This window comes from Macrobrachium rosenbergii, chromosome 23 (genome assembly GCF_040412425.1).
Source record: "Macrobrachium rosenbergii isolate ZJJX-2024 chromosome 23, ASM4041242v1, whole genome shotgun sequence".
Lineage (NCBI taxonomy): Eukaryota > Metazoa > Arthropoda > Malacostraca > Decapoda > Palaemonidae > Macrobrachium > Macrobrachium rosenbergii.
This window is the reverse complement of record NC_089763.1, coordinates 24,395,995-24,420,994: the sequence shown is the minus strand read 5'-3', so window position 1 is coordinate 24,420,994 and position 25,000 is coordinate 24,395,995. Positions and strand designations below refer to the sequence as shown.

Here is a 25,000-nt window from a genome sequence, read left to right as displayed (position 1 = left end):
ATGCACATATATATATGTATGTATGTATGTATGTATGTATATATATATATATATATATATATATATATATATATATATATTAAATTATGTACAAATTAGAATATATTTCACGATGCAAATAAGTAAAATTAAGAAGAAGAATAAGAAGAAGAAGAAGAACGAACGACTGAATCAAATAAACAAATGAAATGAAATATAAAAGTAAAGCATGGAATCCCAACCCAATGCAACCTTAATAGATTGCTTCATGGAAACGCAGCAGATTTGTGCAAACATCGTCCGCTACCCATCCTCTCACTCCTAAAAAGACCAAGGCATTCAATTATGAATGCGTTCATTATGGCAGAGTGGCCAGTGCGCGCGAATATAAACAAACACTTAATGTATCGCTGAGTAAATGCACCGAAGCATATTCTCGAAGCATACGGAAATAGAAAGATGTACATTCAGTTATTGACGGTTGATGGCGCGAAAGAAAAATTCTAGAATTAAATTATCGCATAGAATTGAATGTAGAAGTTAGGCCAAAGGCCAAGTGCTGGGAACTATAAGGTCATTCAGCGCTGAAATGGAAGTTGGAAGTAGAAAGGTTTGAAAGGTGTAACAGGAGGAAAACCCCGTAGGGGGGTAGGGCTGTCAGTGCACTTCATGCGTTGCACTGTAGGCATTACTTAAGGCTCTTTGCATAATGCCATCGGCCACTAGTTGCAACCCCTTTCGTTCCTTTTACTGTACCTCCTTTCATATTCGCTTTCTTCCATCTTACTTTCCACCCTCTCCTAACAGTTGTTTCCTAGTGCAACTGCGAGGTTTTCCTCCTGTTACGCCTTTCAGACCTTTTACTGTCAATTTCAGCCGTTTCAGCGCTGAATGACCTCACAGGTCCCAGTGCTTGGCCTTTGGCCTAAATTCTATATTCAATTCAATTCAACAGAAGGAAAACCTTCTAGTTGCACTGTGAAACAAGATTGTTAGGAGAGGGTGGATAGCAAGAAGGAAGAAAGAGAATATGAACGGAGGTACTGTAAAAGGAATGAAAGGGGTTGCAGCTAGGGGCCGAAGGGACGCTGCTAAAACCTTAAATAATGCCTAAATAAGATACCGAGGAAAGGAAAGTCTCATTGGGAAGTGACCTACCTTTTGGTAAAAAATATGTATATATCCTGAGTTTTTATTTTCTTTTTTTTTGGATTTTGGATTTTGCCGAGTATGGTTCAGTCTTATATGAATTATATCATGGATATAAAATGCGTCTTCTGCTTTCTTGAATGACAATCCAGGTTGATTTTGAAGGGCTTTTTTTCCTCCAGAATCCCGGAGGTACCATTAATACGTAACTGACTCTACCCTAGTTTTAGAAAATGGCGCCAGAGACCCCATCCGAAGATTAATCTCTTATATATTCGTCTTCAAAACTTGGTAAATTCAGTCTAATATTTGTAGATTTATCTTTTATTTTTTTCTATTTTTATTTGTAAAAATGTCTTGGATAATACACTTTTCACAATGTTATACTCGTATATTCATTTGCGTAAGTTGGTAAATTCATAGTTTAATATTTGTAAATTTACCTTTTATTTTTTTAATGGTTACTGTGTAAAAGTATCTTAGATACACGAGTTCAATTTATTTCCATAATTTTACTAGTCCGTAGGAGGTTAGTGCCGTCACTGCGCCTCGTGCGGTGCACTGTAGGCATTACATAAGGTTCTTTGCAACGTCCCTTCCATAGGACCCTAGCTACAACCCTTTCATTCCTTTTACTGTACCTCCATTCATATTCTCTTTCTTCCATCTTGTCTGTCCACAATCTCTTAATAATTATTTCATGGTGTAACTGCGAGGATATCCTCTTGTTACACCTTTCAAACCTTTCTACTCTCACTTTCCCTTTCAGCGCTGAATGACGTCATCATAGGTCCCCTCAGGCTTGGCCAATGACCTAAATTCTATATTCTATTCTGTTCTGTAATGTCACGAGGGAGGGTGCAGGAAATTCATGATCAACAGGAGGCCTTTGCTGAAACAATAATAGTCTGGCTCCTCCACCAGCCTACGTTGGCTGCCAAATTCTGACCTAACAGAGGTAAAGGGGTGGAAAAGGGGTTGACTGACGTGTCCTTCAGCTCCCTCTCCTCATTTACCAGGATATTCGGAGCGAGGGGTCCCGGAGAAACTATGACAAAAGAGGCATTATGAAGGGTAGGGAAGGAAGTCTGGATATATCGTAAATCGGATTCATGGTGATTTCTAAAAGGAAGTCAACTCGGACCTGCCACTATTGAATAGGTCAGTTTCGAAGTCACTTCTGATTTCTGATTTCCCAGCGTTAGTTGTCTGTAAAAGAAAACTATTGTGCCGGCTTTGTCTGTCCGTCCGCACTTTTTTCTGTCCGCACTTTTTCTGTCAGCCGTCAGATCCTAAAAACTACTGAGGCTAGAGGGCTGCAGATTGGTAGGTTGATCATCCACCCCCCAATCGTCGAACATACCAAATCTCTCTCTCTCTCTCTCATCTTTTGTCTTCAAAGATTCTGTAGCATTTGTCCAAAAGGAGGTCTCTCTTTTTCTCATCTCTCTTCTCTCTCTCTCTCTCTCTCTCTCTCTCTCTCTCTCTCTCTCTCTTTATCTTCAAAAGATTCTGTAGTAATTGTCCAAAAGGAAATATTCTCCTCTCTCTCTCTCTCTCTCTCTCTCTCTCTCTCTCTCTCTCTCTCTCTCTCTCTTCAAAAGATTCGTTGAGTAATTGAGGACAGACTCTCTCTCGCTGGGCTGGAGTTCGATCTCCCCGGCCTGTTGGCTGATGAAAGAGTTGTGAATTTGTTTCTGGTGCCGGAGTTCATTTCTCCTATAATGTGGTTGGATTGAAGAGTTGTAGGTCCGTTGCTGATAACCAGCTGGTTTTAGCCGTAGAAATAAGTCTAATTTCCGGCCAGCTCCCAAGAGCTGTTAATCAGCTGGTCTCTGTAAACTAAGGTATACTTAACTTAACTCTCTCTCTCTCTCTCTAGTCATTTTAGAATCCTGAATTGTAAAGAAAGGAATCAATTTATAATTAGAGGCAAGAATATCATTCTCTCTCTCTCTCTCTCTCTCTCTCTCTCTCTCTCTCTCTCTCTCTCTCTCTCTCTAGCCATTTTAGAATCCTAACCGATTTTATCGTTTCATATTGATTGGTTGAAGAAATAATTAACTCCTGATCTCTGTGAAGGCTTAAATTTGTTTACTCAAAAATGTCTTAAAATCTTACTCGCCATAATCCAGTTCAGGTAAAATAATCTGGAAGATTATGTAATAATTGAAGACTTTTACACAGGGTAAGAGAATTAGGGTAAGAGAATTTCACATTTTACTAGAGAGGACCCAGGGTCCGGTTCGGGAAGAATTTTGATTAATATAGCCCTAGGGTGACCCTCGCGGGGGAGAGAGAGAGAGAGAGAGAGAGAGAGAGAGAGAGAGAGAGAGAGAGAGAGAGAGAGAGAGAGAGAGAAACTACACAGCAGAAAGAGAGATGAAACTACATGACAAGGGAGAGAGAGTTGACAGAAAACTACATGAGAGAGAGAGAGAGAGAGTTCACAGAAAAAGAGAGGAGAGAGAGAGAGAGAGAGAGAGAGAGAGAGAGAGAGAGAGAGAGAGAGAGAGAGAGAGAGTTGACAGAAAACTACAAGAGCGAGGGAGAGAGAAAAAAACTACATGACAGAGAGAGAGAGAGAGAGAGAACTACATGTGAGAGAGAGAGAGAGAAAGAGAAGCACACAATATTGCCGTGCGTCTCCTGTGAATGAGGTGCTCTATAATGAATGTATAAGGTATTTTATCCTTCTTACTTTCAAAGGAGTTCATTTGATTTTGATGATAACCTTTTACCCGTAAAATAATCTAGAAAATTTATGTAATAATTTTCCAGATTATTTCACGGGTAAAATGATGCAAATAAAATAAAAGCAGTTTGGTTAGATTACGAGTGATTATCCGAGATCAGCCCTTATTGAGACTTAATTCTCTCTGAAAAAAAAAAATAGAGGATTGGTTTCTAAACATGATAATTTTTTAATGGCTATTTCTGTATAAGCACAAGAATGAAAGTAACTTTATGTTTGTTAAGGTTTCACAGCTGCTAAAGAGGTTATCATCATCAAAATCAAATGAACTTTGAAAATAAGGAAGATAAAATACCTTATACATTCATTATAGAGCACCTCATTCTCTCTCTCTCTCTCTTATTTAGTTTTTTTTCTCCCAGTCATGTAGTTTCTCTCTCATGTAGTTTTTATCTCTCTCTCTCTCTCTCTCTCTCTCTCTCCCCCGCGAGGGTCACCCTAGGGCGATATTAATCAAAATTCTTCCCGAACCGGACCCTGGGTCCTCTCTAGTAAAATGTGAAATTCTCTTATCCAGCGTAAAAGTCTTCAATATTTTAGCCCGGCATCCTTCTGTATGCAAACGTTGAACGTTTAATTAAACATCTGTCGAGAAGTTTCTCACGAGGGTCGTTCACGAAAAATGAACGTTCGTTCGTGCTAAGAGAGAAATAAAACGTTCTTTCGTGCAAAGAAAGGAAATCAACTGTCTTTCGTGCGCGGAAAGGAATTATTTCGTGCTAAGTATGAAAAAAATTTTCTTTCATGCTCGAATATAAACGTTCTTTCGTGCTAAGAACGAAAAAACGTTCTTTCGTTCTAAGAAAAAATAGATGGTATTTCGTGCACGAGAATAAACGTTCTTTCGTGCTAAGAATGAAAAAAACCTTCATTCGGGCTAGGAAAAACGAAAATAAGCGTTCTTTCGTTCTAAGAACAAAAATAAACGTTCTTTCCTGCACGAAAAATAAGCGTTCGTTAGTGCTAAGAACGAAACTAGACGTTCTTCCATGCACGAAAATAAATGTTTTTTCGTGCACGAAAATTAGAGTTATTTCGTGCTAAGAACGAAAATAAACGCTCTTCCGTGCACGAAAAATAAACGTTCTGTCGTGCTAAGAAAAAAAAAAAACGTTCCCAGCACGAATTCCAAGAGAGACGTTAGACTCCAAACTTCTTTATTTTTCCTGATTCCAGCCATTCCCAGAAATTTCCCTCAAGACTAGACGTGTGTCATTTATACGGCACTAATTATGCATAATGAGACTTAATTCACTTTTCATATTCACTCCTAAATGAAAATCGTTTGTCAGGAAAAAATTAGGATGTTTTTTTAAACAGAGATATTGGTCATTAAAATCAAATAATAATTCGTTAATGGGATTTTGTGGAAATTTATTTTTGATGCATTTCTATTATATATATATATATATATATATATATATATATATATATATATATATATATATATATATATATATATATATATATATATATATATATATTAATTCTTTTCCCCCTTTAATAAGAAAGTTTTTAAAAAATTCATTCTGTCATCCTTTGATAAGAGAATTTTTTTTAATTTCTCCTTTCCTCCTTTAATAAGAGAAAATATTTAAAAATTCATCCTTTCCTCCTTTAATAAGAGAAAATATTTAAAGATTCATCCTTTCCTCCTTTAGTAAGAGAGAACTTTTAAAAATTCATCCTTTCCTCCTTTAATAAGAGGGAATTTTCAAAAATTCATCCTTTCTTCCTTTAATAAGAGAGAATTTTAAAAAATCATCCTTTCCTCCTGTAATAAGAGAAAATATTTAAAAATTCATCCTTTCCTCCTTTAATAAGAGAGAATTTTTACAAATCCATCCTTTCCTCCTTTAATAAGAGAGAATTTTTAAAAATTCATCCCTTCCTCCTTTAATAGGAGAGATTTTTAAAAATTCATCCTTCCCTCCTTTAATAAGAGAATTTTTAAAAATTGTTCCTTTCCTTCTTTAACAAGAGAGCATTTTTAAAAATTCATCCTTCCTTTAATAAGAGAAATTTTTTTTAAAATTCATCCTTTCCTCCTTCAATAAGAGACAATTTCTTTTAAAAAACCATCCTTTCCTTCTTTAATAAGAGAAATTTTTAAAAACCCCATCCTTTCTCCTTTAGTAAGAGAGAACTTTTAAAATCATCCTTTTCTCTTTAATAAGAGAATTTTTTAAAAATTCATCCTTTCCTCCTTAATAAGAGGAACTTTTAAAAATTCATCCTTTCTTCCTTTAATATGAGAGAATTTTAAAAAATCATCCTTTCCTCCTTTAATAAGAGAAAATATTTAAAAATCCATCCTTTCCTCCTTTAATAAGAGAAAATTTTTAAAAATCCATCCTTTCCTCCTTTAATAAGAGAGAATTTTAAACATTCATCCTTTCCTCCTTTAATAAGAGAATTTTTAAAAATTGTTCCTTTCCTTCTTTAACAAGAGAGCATTTTTAAAAATTCATCCTTCCTTTAATAAGAGAAATTTTGTTTAAAATTCCTCCTTTCCTCCTTCAATAAGAGACAATTTCTTTTAAAAACCCATCCTTTCCTTCTTTAATAAGAGAGAAATTTTAAAAATTCATCCTTTCCTCCTTTAGTAAGAGAGAACTTTTAAAAATTCATCCTTTTCTCCTTTAATAAGAGAGAATTTTTAAAAATTCATCCTTTCCTCCTTTAATAAGAGAGAATTTTTAAAAATTCATCCTTTCCTCCTTTAGTAAGAGAGAACTTTTAAAAATTCATCCTTTCCTCCTTTAATAAGAGAGAATTTTTAAAAATTCATCCTTTCCTCCTTTAATAAGAGGGAACTTTCAAAAATTCATCCTTTCTTCCTTTAATAAGAGAATTTAAATCATCCTTTCCTCCTTTAATAAGAGTAAATATTTAAAAATCCATCCTTTCCTCCTTTAATAAGAGAGAATTTTTAAAAATTCATCCTTTCCTCCTTTAATAAGAGAGAATTTTTAAAAATTCATCCTCTCCTCCTTTAATAAGAGAAAATTTTAAAAAACTCATCCTTTCCTCCTTTAATAAGAGAAATTTTTTAAAAATTTTCTTTACTCCTTTAATAAGAAATTTTTTAAAGATTCACCCTTTCCGCCTTTAATAAGAGAATTTTAAAAAAATCATACTTTCCTCCTTTAATAAGAGAGAACTTAAAAATATTCATCCTTTCCTTCTTTAATAAGAGAAAATTTTTAAAAATTCATCTTTTCCCCCTTTAGTAAGAGAGAATTTTAAAAACTCATCCTTTCCTCCTTTAATAAGAGAGAATTTTTTAAAAATTCATCCTTTCCTCCTTTAATAAGAGAGAATTTTTAAAAGTTCTTTCTTTCCTCCTTTAGTAAGAGAGATTTAAAAAAAATTCATCGTTTCCACCTTTAATAAGAAATTTTTTTAAAATTCATCCATTCCTCCTTCAATAAGAGAAAATTTGTTTAAAAATCCAACCTTTCTTCCTTTCTTAAGCGAGAATTTTAAAAAATTCTTCCTTTCCTCCTTTAATAAGAGAAAATTGTATGGATTGTGATAATGTGCATTAATAACAAATTCGCGGTTACATACATACATACATACCCCCATAGGGGGTTAGTGCCGTCAGTGCACCTCATGCGGTTCTTTGCAGCGTGCCTTCGGCCCCTAGCTGCAACCCCTTTCGTTCCTTTTACTGTACCTCCTTTCATATTCTCTTTCTTCCATCTTACCATCTCTCCTAACAATTGATTCATAGTGCAACTGCGAGGTTTTCTTCCTGTTACACCTTTCAAACTTTTTACTGTTAATTTCTGTTTCAGCACTGAATGACCTCATAGGTCCCAGTGCTTGGCCTCTGACCTGTCAATTCATACATACATACAAAGAAACATATATACATAATACATACATAGCAGTAAGAATCAGTGTTCAGTAAATGCTCGAAAGAATGGCTAATGACTAGTGAATATTGATGGCTATCCAGTGAAGGCTGCGACAGATGATACTGAAGCATAATTGAATTATATTTAGAGGAAAAAATTAAGCTAATTTTGATCAACAACCATACGGTAGCGATGACTAAGTGACGGAGCCTTTGAAAGCGTTTTATGAAGAGATGAAGATCCAAGTTGTAAATGACACTTTAATGAAGATAATTATCATATGGTAATTTGTTTTAGGTTACCAATTAGCGTTAAGTGAATGACGGGAGATTAAATCATAATTGAGTGATGGCTTTATGGCGTCAGTCTCTGTTCGCTATGGGCTTTAAAAAAATAATATAAGTTAATTACTCTATCAGTGGTGCCATTAAACAGGACAAGACTCGTTAGTTAAAATGCTACGGATTATTCAGTATGACGGCGCTCGGGAGTGAAGAGAGGCAACCTGCGACATCCATAACTTAAGATTAAATATTCCAGCGTTTTGTTTCGGAATTCCATTGCCGTTATTAATTCCGTTGTTTCTCTCTGTCATAATTTGATAGGAGGAAGCGTGTATAGGCGGAAAACTTTGGAAGTATTCATGCTGTAGTTGCTTTTTTGATTTTCTTCTGATCTCACAATGCTCCTGTTCTATTTTGACTGGGAATATACAGGGAATAGAGAACGTGGACGTTTGTTAACTGAAGCTGCCTATGAAATTATCTTTATTTTTCTCTGTCTGTCCGTCTGTTTCTCGTTTAATGAGCAGGCATTCCAACGGACAGTTTTAGTTTTCTGTTAAAGGAAACTATTGAGATGGCTTTGTTCGTCCGGTCCGCACTTTTTGTCCGCCTCAGATCTTAAAATTACTGAGGCTAGAGGCTGCAATTGGTATGTTAATCATCCACCCTCCAATCATTAAACATACCAAATTGCATCCGTCTAGCCTCAGATTTTTTTTTATTTGCTGTTAAAGCTATTCATGATCATGCATCTGGCACTTGTTATACGTGCTAACAACACAGGCCACCACCGTCGTGGCTGAAAGGTCATGAGGTTGCATGAGAGTTTCTATGGCATTATGGCTGTACAGTTTCATACAGCATTATAAGCTGTACGGCGAAATTTTTGCTTGCGCCGAAGTCATCAGTTTGTGAGACTAACTGTCCGTCAGTCTTTTCAAGTTGACTCCAAATCAAGTTGGTCTATAAATATTTAGAGCTTTTTAGAACCTACATGAGCAGACGGCTTTTTAATCGAAGAATTGGAATTGAAATACACAAATCTTAGGCCAAGGCCAAGCGCTGAGTCCTATGAGGTCATTCGGCGCTAAGAATAATGTTGAAACAATTGTCAGGAGAATGTGAAAAGTAAGATGGAAGAAAGAGAATATGAACGGAGGTATGGTAAAAGAAATGACAAGGGTTGCAGCTAGGGGCTAAAGGGACACTGCAAAAAATCTCAAGTCATGCCTACAGTGTACGGCCTGAGGTGCACTGTTTGTACTACCCCTTTACGGGATTTTAATCGAAAAACAATAATGCTGACAATTACAGAGTATATGAAGTACTTGAATTAGGTTTTGGGTACCGGTAATTCTAGAAAACCTGACTTTTTGTTTTGTCTCGGTAAAAATTCGTTATGCTTTATTGTCAAAGATTTTTGCTGCTGCGTATATTAGGGGCTGACCGACACTTGTGCTGAATCAGTGTAACAAATTTCTCTTTTTTTTTTTTTTATTCTTATTTGCTGAAAAAAAATTTTTTTTTTACTCTTATTTGCTGAAAAATATGAAAAATAGTTCTCTTTTGGGACGTACGTATATACATGCATGCATACATTTTGCTAACAAGTTCTCAGCATTAATATACAATTATATATACTGTATATATATATATATATATATATATATATATATATATATATATATATATATATATATATATATATATATATATATATATATATTATATATATATATATATATATTTATTACTATATAGTAATGCATTGATAATTAAGATATACTGTTCGTGCTTCAAATATTTATTAATAAGTGAATAATGCATTGAAAAGAGGGTAATTTATTTTACAAAAGGAAAAACTCTTATATTTGCGCACATCGGAAAAACATGAATCTTACCAAAGACAACATTTTTCATTCCACCCTGTAGCAAGAAAATTACAGAACGTATTTTCGGTGACACCAGGATTATCCAAATCCTGTGAGACACTGGCGGATAAATCATTACAAAATGAATTATTACAAAATGACTGTAAGATTCATGAGAGCCTCGCATCCAATAATTATCACATGACAGAATCAATGTCGGTTTTAGATGAGGAATTGTAATTAAAAGGAAGTAAAAGAAAATTAAAAGAAAAATAACAACTTGTTGCTTCTCCGTTGATGAAAATGGCGATCCATCTATCTTCTCCTTCTTCTTCTTCTTTTTCTTCCTTTCTTTCTTCTTCTTCTTCTTCTTCTTCTTCTTCTTCTTCTTCTTCTTCTTCTTCTTCTTCTTTCTGGGATTGGGAAATATTGAAGATCTAAACAGCTTCTTTGAATATCTTTTTTTTTCTTCTTCTTCTTCTTTTATGGAGATGCAGATAAAGGCCCTTTTTATTACCTGTTCTCTTCTTTGACCGGTGCCTGCTCAGCTGAAATGGTTCCGAGGGAATGTTTCTTGGGTTGTACTCTGCTCTCTCAGTTCGTCTGGACGTGATGTACCCATAAAAGGATTAACTCTATGTTTTGTATTTGATTTTATATACTCAGTATGGTACTATGTATATGTATGTATGTATTTATGTATATATATACATATACATACACGTATACATATACATATGCGCCTTTCAGTCGAGAAACATGCCAAGCGCCATCCTGGGCTAAAGCATTTTTTATTTTAATTATATTATATTTTAAAAAATAAAGCACTGGCTTGTTTCTCGACTGAAAATATAATATATATATATATCTCTATATATATCTATCTCTATATATATATCTATATAAATAAATATATATATATATATATATATATATATATATATATATATATATATAATTTATGGTATAAATTATGGTATAATATGCATATGTATATATACATTTAATATGTATATGTATATATACATATACATATATACTGTATATAGTATGCTTGTGTGCATTCGTCAAGCTATACAAAAAACTACACACATAGCACAGGCACTGTATTTCTGTAGCCATGCAATTCAGTCCGCGATGAACGAGAGATGGAGTGTTCCCTTTGATGGGCTCCCGATACAGTCCTATCTGTGGAATTTCAATTAACCCTTTGCCTCGAGAATGCCAACATCGAGGAATAACACCAGGATATATTTTTCATTTTCAGTACATGAATATGTTGATGATCTCTTGCTGGTGACCTCAGAATTGACGAGATAAATGTCAAGTTTTTGCACAGTGTATAATGAATGCTATGAGATCCTTGGTCCATGAAGCTTTCAGCCACGGCCCGGTGGTGGCCCGTCCTATAGCGTTGCTAGAAGAAACGGACACATTGAAAGAGGTCAAGATTTGGAACAAGTAAAAAATGCGATGAGCAATCGAGTTTTCTGTACATCGTATAATCAAGGCCACCGAAAATAGATTTATCTTTCGGTCGTCTCGGTATAATGCTGTATGAGCCGCGGCCCCTGAGGTTTCAACCACGGCCCGGTGGTATGGTGGCGTGTCCTATTGCGTTGCCAGGCGCACGATTATGGCTAAATGTAACCTTAAATAAGATAAAAACTACTGAGGGTAGAGGGCTGCAATTTGGTATGTTTGATGATTGGAAGGTGGATAAACAACATAAAAATTTACAACCCTCTAGCCTCATTAGTTTTTAAGATCTGAGGACGGACAGACAAAGTGCGGACGGACAGACAAAGCCGATACAATAGTTTTCTTTTACAGAAAACTAAAATCCACGTGCTAAACGGAGGTTTCTACTGTACGTATTGTTCTTTTTTTTTGGCAAATTGTCCACTATGCATTTTTTTTATTTTTTGGTGTTATCTGCATCGACGGTGATTTTGTCATTGACTTTTGTTTCAGCAGAGTATTATTATTATTATTATTATTATTATTATTATTATTATTATTATTATTATTATTATTATTATAGGAGAAACAAATCTACATTATATATTTGTACAAATACATTTAAAAATAAGTATATTAGTATCCATACATACTGTGGATTTTCTCCATTGCAAAACCCTTGCTAATATGAATATTTTGTTATTATTATTATTATTATTATTATTATTATTATTATTATTATTATTATTATTATATTATTATTATTATTATTCAAAAGATGAACCCTGTATATATGGAACAAGTCCACCGCAGGGGCCATTTACTTGAAATTCATGCTTCCAAAGCATATGGTGTTCATTAGAAAGAAACAACAGAAGGTAATGGGAAATACAAAGAGAAGAGATTAATAATTAAAAAAAAGAAGAAAACAAATTAATAAATAAATACGTAGAATTGTAAGTAGATTATTAAAATACAACGAGAATTGTGTCAGCGTAGAATGCATTGCATCTTCGCTTGAACTTCTGAATTCCAATTGCACGACATCCTCAAGTCTCTCTCTCATCATCCTGAGAGAGAGAGAGAGAGAGAGAGAGAGAGAGAGAGAGAGAGAGAGCCCCACTATCTCTCACCATCCAGGAGTGAGTGGAGAGAGAGAGAGCCATCAGTCTCTCACCATCCAGAGTGTATGGGGAGAGAGAGGGGGAGAGAGAGACTCACTGTCTCTCACCATCCAGAGTGTATGGAGGGGAGAGAGAGAGAGAGAGAGAGAGAGAGAGAGAGAGAGAGAGAGAGAGAGAGAGAGACTCACTTGTTACTTAGTTGTAGGAAGTCAATTCTAAAATCACCATCGATGCAGACAACTCAAAAATTGAAAAAAATTATATTCAATACTTAAACAAAAAATGGCGATATAGTGAGTGAATAGAGAAGTGACAAAAGCGACCTTTATGCATAAATATGCAATCAACATTTACAAAATTAAAATAATAACAATTTGTAGAATTAACACGACAAAAAAAAATACAACAAAAAATCCACATTATTTATTCAGAACAAAAAATTCGTTTGAAAATGGACATAATGGGTTTGATTTCCGTCGCTTAATAGAATATTGCTGTTTTCCCATGTGACTCAATAATTGCAGTACCAAATTATGATTGGTAAGCCTTGTAAATCCGGCAACATTGACGGGCGTCAACTCGTTCCACAGAATATTTTAGCCTTTGAATGGCTCGTGTTATTCAGTCGATGGCAATAGCCACCTTTGAATGACTCGTATTCTTAATAGCTATAGCAATGCGAGTTTTGAAAATTATTGTAAATTCTAGCAATGCATCACATGGTTTCACTCAGTGTCACCGTAGCCAATTTCCGTTACATAATCTTGTTTCATATTCCTCTTAATCAGGAGGGCTTAACGTACGAGGGTCATCCGTGCATTTTTAGTTTTCTGTAAAAGAGAACTATTGTAATGGCTATTTGTCTGTCCGCCTTCAGATCTTAAAAACTACTGAGGCTAGAGAGCTGCAAATTGGCATGTTGATCATCCACCCTCCAAACATCAAACGTACCAAATTGCAGCCTTCTAGCCTCAGTAGTTTTTATTTTATTTAAGGTTAAAGTTAGCCATGATCGTACTTCTGGCAACGCTATAGGTACCAACAACACAGGCCACCACCGGACAGTGGCTGAGTTTCTTGGGCCGCGGCTGAGAGTTTCATGGGCCGTGGCTGAGAGTTTCATACATCATTATACGCTCTACAGAAAACTCGATTGCGCCAAAGAAACTTTGGAGCATTTTTTACTTGTTTGCTGTAAACATCGCTTCGTTATTTCTGCAAGCAACGAAGATCCCATATCTTTTTTTCCACCAACTACGGCGTGAGAATTTTTGACTCTTCGAATAGAATGTTACAACGTTGAAGGGTATTTTGTTATGCTTAAAAAGTGACCTCATTCTTGTTTATGATTGGTCAGAAGCCCTTGTCTTTGTTTATGAATGATCAGAAGCCCTTGTTTGTGACTGGTCCAAAGTGTCAAGTACTTACGGGATGGCTGTACGATAAATAACGGGTAAAAAAAAGTGGGTCACAAGGAGACCGTAGAAGACATGAGGGTGAGCAGACATTTAACGGAGCAGTTCTGTTAAGGTTCTCCATTGTAAACTACACGCCTGCTATATTATAAAACCTGACTAACATGTACCTAATTCATTAACTTCTTGTAACTCTCGGTAGTAGATGGCCGATGGAGGAAATGAAAACAAAAACAAAAAAAAAGTTTCCAGCTGTTAATTTCTGCCTCCCATTTTGGTAAGCTTCAACCCCGTAGGGGGGCTAGTGCCCCCAGTGCGTTCATGCGGTGCACTGTAAGAGGCATTACTTAGGGTTCTTTGCAGCGTCCCTTCGGCCCCTAGCTGCAACCCCTCTCGTTCCTTTTTACTGTACCTCCTTTCATATTCTCTTTCTTCCATCTGACTTTCCACCCTCTCCTAACAATTGATTCATAGTGCAACTGCGAGGTATTTCCTCCCGTTACACCTTTCAAACCTTTTTACTGTCAATTTCTGCTTCGGCGCTGAATGACCTCATAGGTCCCAATGTTTGGCCTTTGGCCTAAATTCTACATTCAATTCAATTCAATTCAGTAAGCTTCAAGTACAAACAAACTTATCAACTGCGCAATTATTGTCCCCAACCGGCCGCGTTCCTCACGTCTCCAAATGAACAGCGCAAAAGCGATAACACTTCATTTTAATGGGGCTATCCGAACATATTTACGATCGGGAACGAAATAAGCCCGGCTGAAATTCCACTCCAATTATTATAATTGATAACGCTTAATGAAGGGCAGAAGTCGCTGATCCCGAAAGAGAGAAAATGTTTAAACCCATAAACAGATTTACCTCGCAGTTTATTCAATAACATAACTTGAAAAATATATATCGGAGGGAGGCAAAATGCTGGCTTGGAATTAATCCTAAATATTGCCTGCTCTCGATTGTTGTCGAGCTGGTTCGCTAGGTTGGTCTTAATGGAAATGTAAAATGATATAATGTAAGCACTTAGATAAATTGGTTTGTGTTTAATGGAAAAGACACCAACTGGTTTATTTGGCACTTAGATAAATTAGTTTTTGTTGGAAAAGATGCCAAATGGTTTATTTTCCCGTGGAGTAAATTCCTCTTGTTAGAACTATTATTAGAGCGAATTTTTTGTTATCCTGAATCAAGTACGATATAAAGCATTAATATCAGCAAAAACATCATCCTTTAACACTTAAATAATTTTCAGTATGACCTAGAAACAACAAATAACTGTAAAATTTATAAAAAATTAAAAATAAGTTTCTGCAATAAAAAAAAACACAGAAAATCAGTCATTTTAAAAATCAGTAAATAGTAAAACTCCGGAAGCTGTAGGGGGTTAGTGCCGTCAGTGCACCTCACGCGGTGCACTGTAGGCATTACTTAAGGTTTTTTACAGTGTCCCTTCCTAAGACCCCTAGCTGCAACCCCTTCTATTCCTTTTACTGTGCCTCTGCTCATATTCTCCTCCTTCCATTTACTTTCCTCAACCCTCACCCCACAATTGTTTCAGAGTGCAACTGCATTTTCTTCCTCGTTACACTTTTAAAACCTTTTTACTCTCAGTTTCCCTTTGGGCGTTGAATGACCTCATCATAGGTCCCCAGCGCTTGGCCCTGAATTTTGTATTTTTGTATTCCAGTTACCCCAAAACTGCGAAATTATTTTCCGCGGGTTGGAAATTGCCGTGCGTTCGTTCGCTCGTAAGTCAACGATAGCGGGACCTATCTCCAGTTCTCTACGTATTTATTTGGTTTCCACAAATCTCTTTGCAATATTCAGGGCACTGTTTCTCCCTCGTCTCATTATTCCTGCCCCAACAGTTTTAAGAGGAAGGCTAAAAATCATTCTGAGAAAATTGGGTTTGGTAAGCGATCACTCTGTGAAATTAGATTGTTTCTTTTTTTTTCATTTGCAATTTGGCGAGCTTTGCATCGGAATGTTATTTACAAAAAGATGAGGATAGAGGAAAGAGCATAATTTCAGTTAATTAATGTAAATAAATATAGATAAATATAATATAAATAAATAGATATAATTAGTATAAATAGATATACAATTACAACAGAATGTATTTTATATCTTGGAATGCGATTAATTAGAGAGTAACAAAAGTATGAATTAACGAAGCACATGGATAGCAGGATAAATAAAAATAATAAAGATGGAAATAAGCAAATATACGTTACTTGCGGCTCATAAGAGACAATATGTGAGTGAAAAAAAAACACTGAAAACATAATCCCACGGGAAATGAAGCAGCCAGCGAGTGAGGAGATCTGTGTCTCTTGGGTCACGTGAATTAGTTTCACCAAATGATAAAATCCTTCGATTACTTGCCCACAGTGGCCTTTAAGGTCAGTAAGAAGAAACAGTCTTTCTTTTTTATGATTTGGGGTTGTTATTGTTGGTTTTTTTTCCACTTCAGGGTCTGAAGTGATGATGATGATTATGGTGATGTGATGGTGATGATGATTCCGGGTCACAAAAATAATTTAGAATGAATAAGTTTCTTGAACGAAAGTTTTTCACAGGCGAAAAACCAACATTTTTTTTTTTTCGAAAAACTTATTCAAATTTATGTTCTTTCTAAAGAAAAATGCCCTCAGTCTGACACACTTAACAAGCAAACAACTCGCTCAGTCTGACACGCTTTCTGGCCGAGAAGTCGCTCAGTCTGAAATGCTTTACAGCCAAAAAACTGCTAGTCTGATACACTTTCCAGCCAAAAACTCGCTCAGTCTGACATTTTATAGCCAAAAAATCTTGCTCAGTCTGATACACTTTCCAAAAAGTTGCTCAGTCTGATAAACTTTCCAGTCAAAAAAGCCGCTCAGTCTGACACACTTTTTAGCCCGCTCCCCCGAAAAAAAACTCGTTCAGTCTAATACACTTTCCAGCCAGAAAACTAGCTCAGTCTGATACACTTTCTAGCCGAAAAGTCGCCCAGTCTGATACACTTTCCAACCAAGAAACTAGGTTAGTCTGTTACCCTTTCCAGCCCAAAAAACTCGCTCAGTCTGAGACACTTTGTAGCCGAAAACCTCACTCAGTCTGATACACTTTATAGCGAAAAAACCTCGACGAACTTGAGAAATGTTATCATTATCATTCTTAACCAACAATGAATTATATAAAAGACATGATATATTAGACTCCTTATAGGAGAGCTATAAGGAACCCCTTATATTAGAACGAAAGCCAGAAATATCCAGAGGGTATGAGATATAAGGAGGTAGACCATTGGTGGGATAGGGGTGGGATACTGGCAGAAGGACAGTTGGGTGGGGGCGGGGATACATTGACCACTCTGAACTAATGACGATTTCCGGTACGACAAAAGGGAAAAAAATGGCTCCCTTGAGGAAAGGAATTGAAGGGAATTTATGTCGTTTTTCTGAGCAGAATTATATTACGCAGGTGTCTGGATTAGGGGGAAGGGAAAAAATGTAGGAATTTCTAAATTCTCTCAGGGAAATTGGAATAGAGTCAAAAAGGTACTTGGTTTCAATGAAGAGTCAAAAGCGTGTTATAGTTGAATTGTAATAAAAAAGGACATATTTTCATGGAATTACGAAATTATTGTAACAAGAGCGATATAATTAATACTAATAATTTTGAAAATAACAATTTTAATAATAATGTTAAGAGAAAGAGTCTTAAGTTCTGTTATGACGAAAACCGTTTCTATTGCTCCTGTCCCATTTCTCCCCTCCCCTCCCCACCCACCCCAAACTCTTTTTCTCCCCCCCTCCCCTTCCCCTTCTTGAGTAACACCAGCAAAACAGCAAAGGAGGTATTTTCAGGCCATCTGTATGCCAAGATCTACATGGATCGTAGCCTTCCTTTTTTCTGTTTATTTATTCTTTTTATTTTTTATTTTGTTTTTTTTTACGCAGCGAAGGAAAAAATCCACAGAAGCTCAATTTTCGCCACCACCCTTTTCAGCCCTGAATGCCAACTGGAGTGTGTCTTGGCATTTGCACGTTTGTTCTCGAGAATCGTGCCCTGGGAATCTGCATCGTAATGATGTGCGCCCTGTTGTGTGTGTGTGTGTGCGCGCGTGCTCTCTCGTCTTCTCGTCACGTAAACATTGAGGGGAAAGGGATGGGTCGTGTTCGAATGGAAGGAAACGTAGTTTATGTATATGTATGTTTATATACGGTATGTATATATATATATATATTATATATATATATGTATGTATGTGTGTGTGTATATATATGTCTCTCTCTCTCTCTCTCTCTCTCTCTCTCTCTCTCTCTCTCTCTCTCTCTCTCTCTCTCTCTCTCTCTCTCTATATATATATATATATATATATATATATATATATATATATATATATATATATATATATATATATATATAATATATATATATATATATATATATATATATATATATATATATATATATATTCATGTATATATATATAAAATACACACATAATACATAATATGTATTATATATATATAATATATATTATATATATATATATATATATATATATATATATATATATATATATATATATATATATATATATATACACACACACACACACACATACACTCATTCACTGAGGCCACTGGAAAATACATGAAGCGCTTTCGTGTTGATTTTAACTAATTTAAAAGCCCGAAAAAAAAATTATCGTATACTTTCCTTACGTAAACATCGAAAGAGGCCACAAAAAAAAAAATAAAAAACAACTCATAAGAACAATAAAAAAAAAACATATTAGCAATTTTCCAACGATCCAGACAACTAAGAAGTAAATTTTCTCTGTGAACTCAATACACTTCTCTCGATGAGCGGAAGGAATGGCTTCAGCGTCCATTAGTCGATTGGCTTCTTGTTTATCTCGAACAAGCACTCATCCTTTCACTCTTGGGGAAAAGGGTCAAGAGTGAAGCTTCTTTTTTTTTATTTGTGCTTACTCATTTGGTTCAGTTTTTCTACGCTGGAATGTTGGTACACTATAGAATTTGTGGTTAGTGGCGTTTACGACAAGTTATTGGTGTTACATGCTTACTAAACTGTTAATAATACCATGACCAGTAGCACGAATATTAACTGCCATATTTATAAACCATAATGCCGTCTTTTTTTTTTTTTGTACTTACTCATTTGGTTCGGTTTTTCTACGCTGGAATGTTGATATACTACTAAATTTGTGGTTATTCTTATTTATTAAATAATACCTTGACCAATAGCATGAAGATTAACTTATGTTATGTTTAAAAACCACAATGCCATGTCAACTTCACAAAATTTATTATTATTGTCATTTAATTGTTATTTTTTTCTTTTTGTTACCTGCCTGCTAAATACTAATAACACTTTGACCAGTAGTATGCAGATCAACAGTGACGTCATTTTTAATAAACAGAGTGCTACCTTAACTGCTCTAAATCTTCACATTTCAGAAACGCTTGATACTACTAAGCCTCAATCCTAATTAAGACAGAAATGGTGATATTCTGATGCCAGGCTGAGATTCGATGTGAAACTTATTCACATGGAACAAACACACTAAAGGGGCCATTGACTTGAAATTCAAGCTTCCAAAGAATGTTGGTTTCAACCTCCCACCGCAGACCCCACACTGCAACAGTAACTGATCATGATACAGAGCCAGTGATTTTTCATCGCCTTGGGTGAGACGCGAACCTGCGACATCTGAGTGGCATGCCACGACGCTAACCACTTTACCAAACGACTAGATAATGCAACATTCATATCTTCCAGTTTATCCATTTTAATCATAACCTACAAATTTACATTCCACCAATTTTACAACTTGGAAATTGCGAAGAGAGAAGAACAAACAGGACCTTTAGCTCATTTGGAAAGCAAATGTAAAATTTTTTCATGGCAAAAAACACAGGCAAATGTTTGTTATAGCAAAAAAAAAAAGGGGGGGGCACTTACGCTCTGCGAGTGGAAAAAAGCAATATCCTTATTTATATTCATATTTATATTCATCATACGGACAATAAACGATTTGTTTTGATACCAGATTGAAAAGTTACGGATTTGAATGAAATTTTATTTGCATTTTGCAGACATTTTTCCTTCCGGGTAAACGGTGGTTAATTTTTAGTTTTCCGTAAAAGAAAACTATGGTGTCAGCTTTGTCTGTCCGTCCGCACTTTATTCTGTCCGCACTTTTTTCTGTCCGCACTTTATTCTGTCCGCACTTTTTCAGTCCGCCCGAAGAGCATAAAAACTACCGAGCCTAGAGGGCTGCAAATTGGTATGTTGATCAACCACCCTCCAATCATCAAACATACCAGATTGCAGCCCTCTAGCCTCAGTAGTTTTTATTTTATTTAAGGCTAAAGTTAGCCATGATCGTGCGTCTGGCAACGGTATAAGATAGGCCACCACCGGGCCGTGGTTAAAGTTTCATGTTCCGCGGCTCATACAGCATTATACCGAGACCACCGAAAGATAGATCTATTTGAGCTGACCTTGATTATACACTGTACAGAAAACTCGATTGCGCCGAAGAAACTTCGGCGCATTATTTACTTGTTTTTGTTATATCTTTCACTTTTGAGTTGAGTTTAATATTTCAAATTCAGGAGGTCCTTTATCCCTGACACCTTTGGACTGTGGAACAGCCTTCCTGAGGATGTCGTGAAATTGGAACTTCAGACGTTCAAGCGAAGATGCAATGTATTACTGCCATAATACAGTTCAACTTGTATTTTAATAATTTACTTATATTTTTTATTTATATTTAGCGATGAACACAAACTTGCCGAGAGTACATAACGTACTTCGGGTATCTACAGAAATTATCTATTGATCTTTGTAGAAACTTTAGATAACCGCCGAATGAAACTGTGACCATTATGTATATCCCCTTTCATTCCTTTTACTGTACCTCCATTCATATTCTCTCTTCCATTTTACTTTCCTTAACCTTCTTCTAACAATTGCTTCGTAGTGCAACTGCGAGGTTTTCCGCTTGTTACACCTTACAGACCTCTTGCTCTCAGTTTTCTTTTCAGCGCTGAGTGACCTCATCATAACCTAAATTGTATGATTTATATATATATATATATATATATATATATATATATATATATATGTATGTATGTATGTATGTATGTATATATATATGTTCATATATATATATATATATAAACCTATATATATATATATATATATATATATATATATATATATATATATATATATATATATATATGACGGTTTCAGCATCGAATGCACTGTGTATTAGTTTGCATTAGGATATATGTATGTATATATATGTATGCATATATACATATATATATATACAGTATATATATATATATATATATATATATATATATATATATATATATATATATATATATATATATATATATGTTTCAGCATCGAATGCACTTTATATTATTTGGTGTGTGTGATATATGTATATATATATGTATGTGCATATATACATATATGTATATATATATATGTATATATATATATATATACATATATATATATATAATATATATATATATATATATATATATATATATATATATATATATATATATATATATATATATATATATATATATCGGTTTCAGCATCGAATGCACTGTGTATTATATGCGTGCAAGTCCTGTAGATCGTATTGCAACCTTTATTAACAGAAGCAGCAAACAGAAAAAGGAAATGATTTATACATCACATCCAACAGACTCAAAATATACAAGATCGATGGCGCCTTTTCAGCCTGCTTCTCGATTCTGTTACCACATTTTAACTTTTTCGCTTTAAAGTAACTGATTGTTGGCGATTTGTTAGTTTGTGTGTGTGTGTATGTGTGTGTGAGAGAGAGAGAGAGAGAGAGAGAGAGAGAGAGAGAGAGAGAGAGAGAGAGAGACGGTAAGAAAGATGACAGGAAAAAGAAAAAGTTCCATCGAAAAAAAAACCGATACACGTTTTATCACCCGACAGGCAGGCTTGACGTAGGATTGAAGCGGAAGCGATGATTGATGACAAGATTAATGGTCTGCCGTTAAAAAAAAAGGAAGAAAGAAAGAAAGGAAAGAGGAAAGAAGAAAGGAAGGAAGGAATAAAAAAGGAGAAATCAATGAAATGCTGTGAAATACCAACAACGGAAATTTGCGGAATATATTCTGCTGCAATAACACGCGGAATGTTTCTCGTGAAAATTGTACCGTACAAATATTTACAGTCCTTTCTGGAAATAAAAACGAAAACATTGGTTTTGTGAGACTTGCTCAGTGAGTTGGCATGCTGTTACGGAAGCCGCACATACACACACGCACACACACACATATATATGTGTGTATATATATATGTAACTGTACATATGTGTATATATATATATATATATATATATACATATATATATATATATATATATATATATATGTATATATATTTATATATTTATTATATATATATATATATATATATATATATATATATTATATATATATATATATATACATATAATGTGTGTATATATATATTCTTGACACCCATTTCTTTATATATACTTCTCATGTATTATCTTACGAATTTTATGCAAGTACTTTTAAAGGCATGAACTTTCTTTATTCTAAAAATCAAGAGCTTTCTTAACATTTCCCTTCATATTTCACAATTTTTAATCAAGGCCGCATTTCTCCTCGTGCAACGCCAGAGAAACCATGACGTATATAATACATAATAGAAATTACAATTAATGAAAAAAATTAGTAAACATCCGACGGACGTGAAGAAAATTAAATTACGTCAGGTTCATGTCTCTGTCATTTTGTTTGCAGACAAATTTTCTTCATTTTCTTTCCCCTCCGTGTGTCTGGGTCTAATAACATGGCTGTCCGAACTTCTTCTGTCTGCCCCTTTCAAATTACCGACACCTTTCAATGGCGGGTTTCTTTGATGCGAAGCAAGGGAAGCCTTGTTTGTGATTTGCATGTGTTTTGCGTAATTTTGTTTCCGGTCTGCCGATGTTTTCGTATGGTGCTTCTGCTGTGCGGTCCTATGTGAATATCATGTGGATGAGTGGGAACATAGACACACATGTGCATATGTATGTATGTGTGTATATGTGTATGTGTATATATATATATGTATATGTATATGTATGTATATATGTGTACATATATATATTATTATTGTCTATATATAAATATATATACAGTATATAAAAAATATAAATATATGTATATGTATAATATATATATATATATATATATATATATATATATATATATATATATATATATATATATATATATATATATATATATATATATATATAAATGTAAGTAGACTAGTGTCTACTTATTTCAATACTCACGATTTAGAGAGAGCATTCAAAGAAATAGCTGAAGTTTATTCAGTCAACTAAGAGCTGATATCATCAGTTAAAAAAAAAAGGCCTTTTTGAATGACAGGTCTGGGAGCCACGACTGTTATGATGAAATAACCTATATTGAAGAACCGTACTTTTCTCAATTATCTATCAGTTCATTAAGGTTCCTGCCGCAGAAGTGGATGGGTTTTTAAAAGAAAGAAAATGTTTATTACGTTCTAGATCCAATATTCTGGAGCACACCAATTAGTACAAAGTTTCCCGATGGATATTCAGATGCTTTTAGTTTTCTGTAAAAGAAAACTATTGTGCCGGCCTTGTCTGTCCGTCCGCACTTTATTCTTTCCGCACTTTTTCTATCCGTACTTTATTCTCTCAGCACTTCTTTCTGTCCACACATTTTCTGTCCGCAATTTTTTTCTGTCCACATATTTTCTGTCCGCACTTTTTCCTGTCCGCACTTTTTCTGTCCGCCCTCAGATCTTTAAACCTACTGAGGTTAGAGGGCTGCAAATTGTTATGTTGATCATCCACCCTCCAATCATCAAACATACCAAATTGCAGCCCTCTAGACTCAGTCATTTTTATTTTATTTAAGGTTAAAGTTAGCTATAATCATGCTTCTGGCAACGATATAGAATAGGCCACCACCGGGCACTGGTTAAATTTTAATGGGCCGCGGCTCATACAGCATTACCAAGACCACCGAAAGATAGATCTATTTTCGGTGGCCTCCATTATACGCTGTAGTGGCTGTACAGAAAACTTGATTGCGCCGAAGGAACGTCGGCGCATTTTTTACTTACTTCCTGTAATGAAATTTTCGTTCCGCTCTCTCATAATTGAAAATAATTAAACAATGAAGACTATTATTATAAGTATGTAAGAGCAAGAAATTGATTAATATCGTTAATGAAAGAGTAATTAAGGGAAGAATTGAATTAAAGAGGGTAGATGACTCAATCATTTTACTCTGTACTTGCATAAATACATTGCAGTGAGATCATGTAATTAGGTACTTCCAGTAATCATCTAAATTATATATATATATATATATATATATATATATATATATATATATATATATATATAAACTAACTTTATCACTTACACAATTATAATGTGTATAGTACAATTACTAGCAGGACCTCATTGAAACTGGATAATATCTAGCGGAGATATTTATTCAATAAATATTCGACGGATACTTGACAATGAGGCTGTTATTCCTGGAAAGCATGTAATCTTTATTGAATATATACATGTATATATATGTGTATATACATGTATTATATACATATTTTATATATATTTATATGTATACGTATCTAAAATCGTAAAATAGTAATTGTTCAATGAACGTGCCATTAAATTATACATTAGTTCACCTATGAAGATATTCCCTTGAGGTAGAGGGGGAAGGTCAAAGACCTCTCATCCCCTTTAAATCCCTGGGTAATTTTTTGTAAATATATTGGCTTCCAGATTCTGGAATAAAGGAGGAGGGAGGAGGAGGAAAATGAATTCCTTCCTCATTTATCTCTGATATATATATATATATATATATATATATATATATATAATTCCCTATATATATATCATTTATATATATTTTTATATATATATATATATATATATATATATATATATATATATATATATATATATATATATATCATTT

At 34.5% G+C, this 25,000-nt stretch overlaps 1 protein-coding gene across 1 annotated transcript in view; it reads right to left on the bottom strand.

Moving 5' to 3' along the window:
* Nucleotides 1-8,767: 8,767 nt before the first annotated feature.
* LOC136851046 (processed variable antigen-like) overlaps nt 8,768-25,000 on the bottom strand; it is a 166,174-nt gene continuing 149,941 nt past the window's right edge. The window contains exons 7-8 of the mRNA XM_067125015.1: nt 10,185-10,317; nt 8,768-8,832 (exon numbers count right to left, since the gene is read on the bottom strand). Of these exons, the coding sequence (XP_066981116.1) occupies nt 8,768-8,832; nt 10,185-10,317 (198 nt within the window). The remainder of the gene's footprint in view (nt 8,833-10,184; nt 10,318-25,000) is intronic.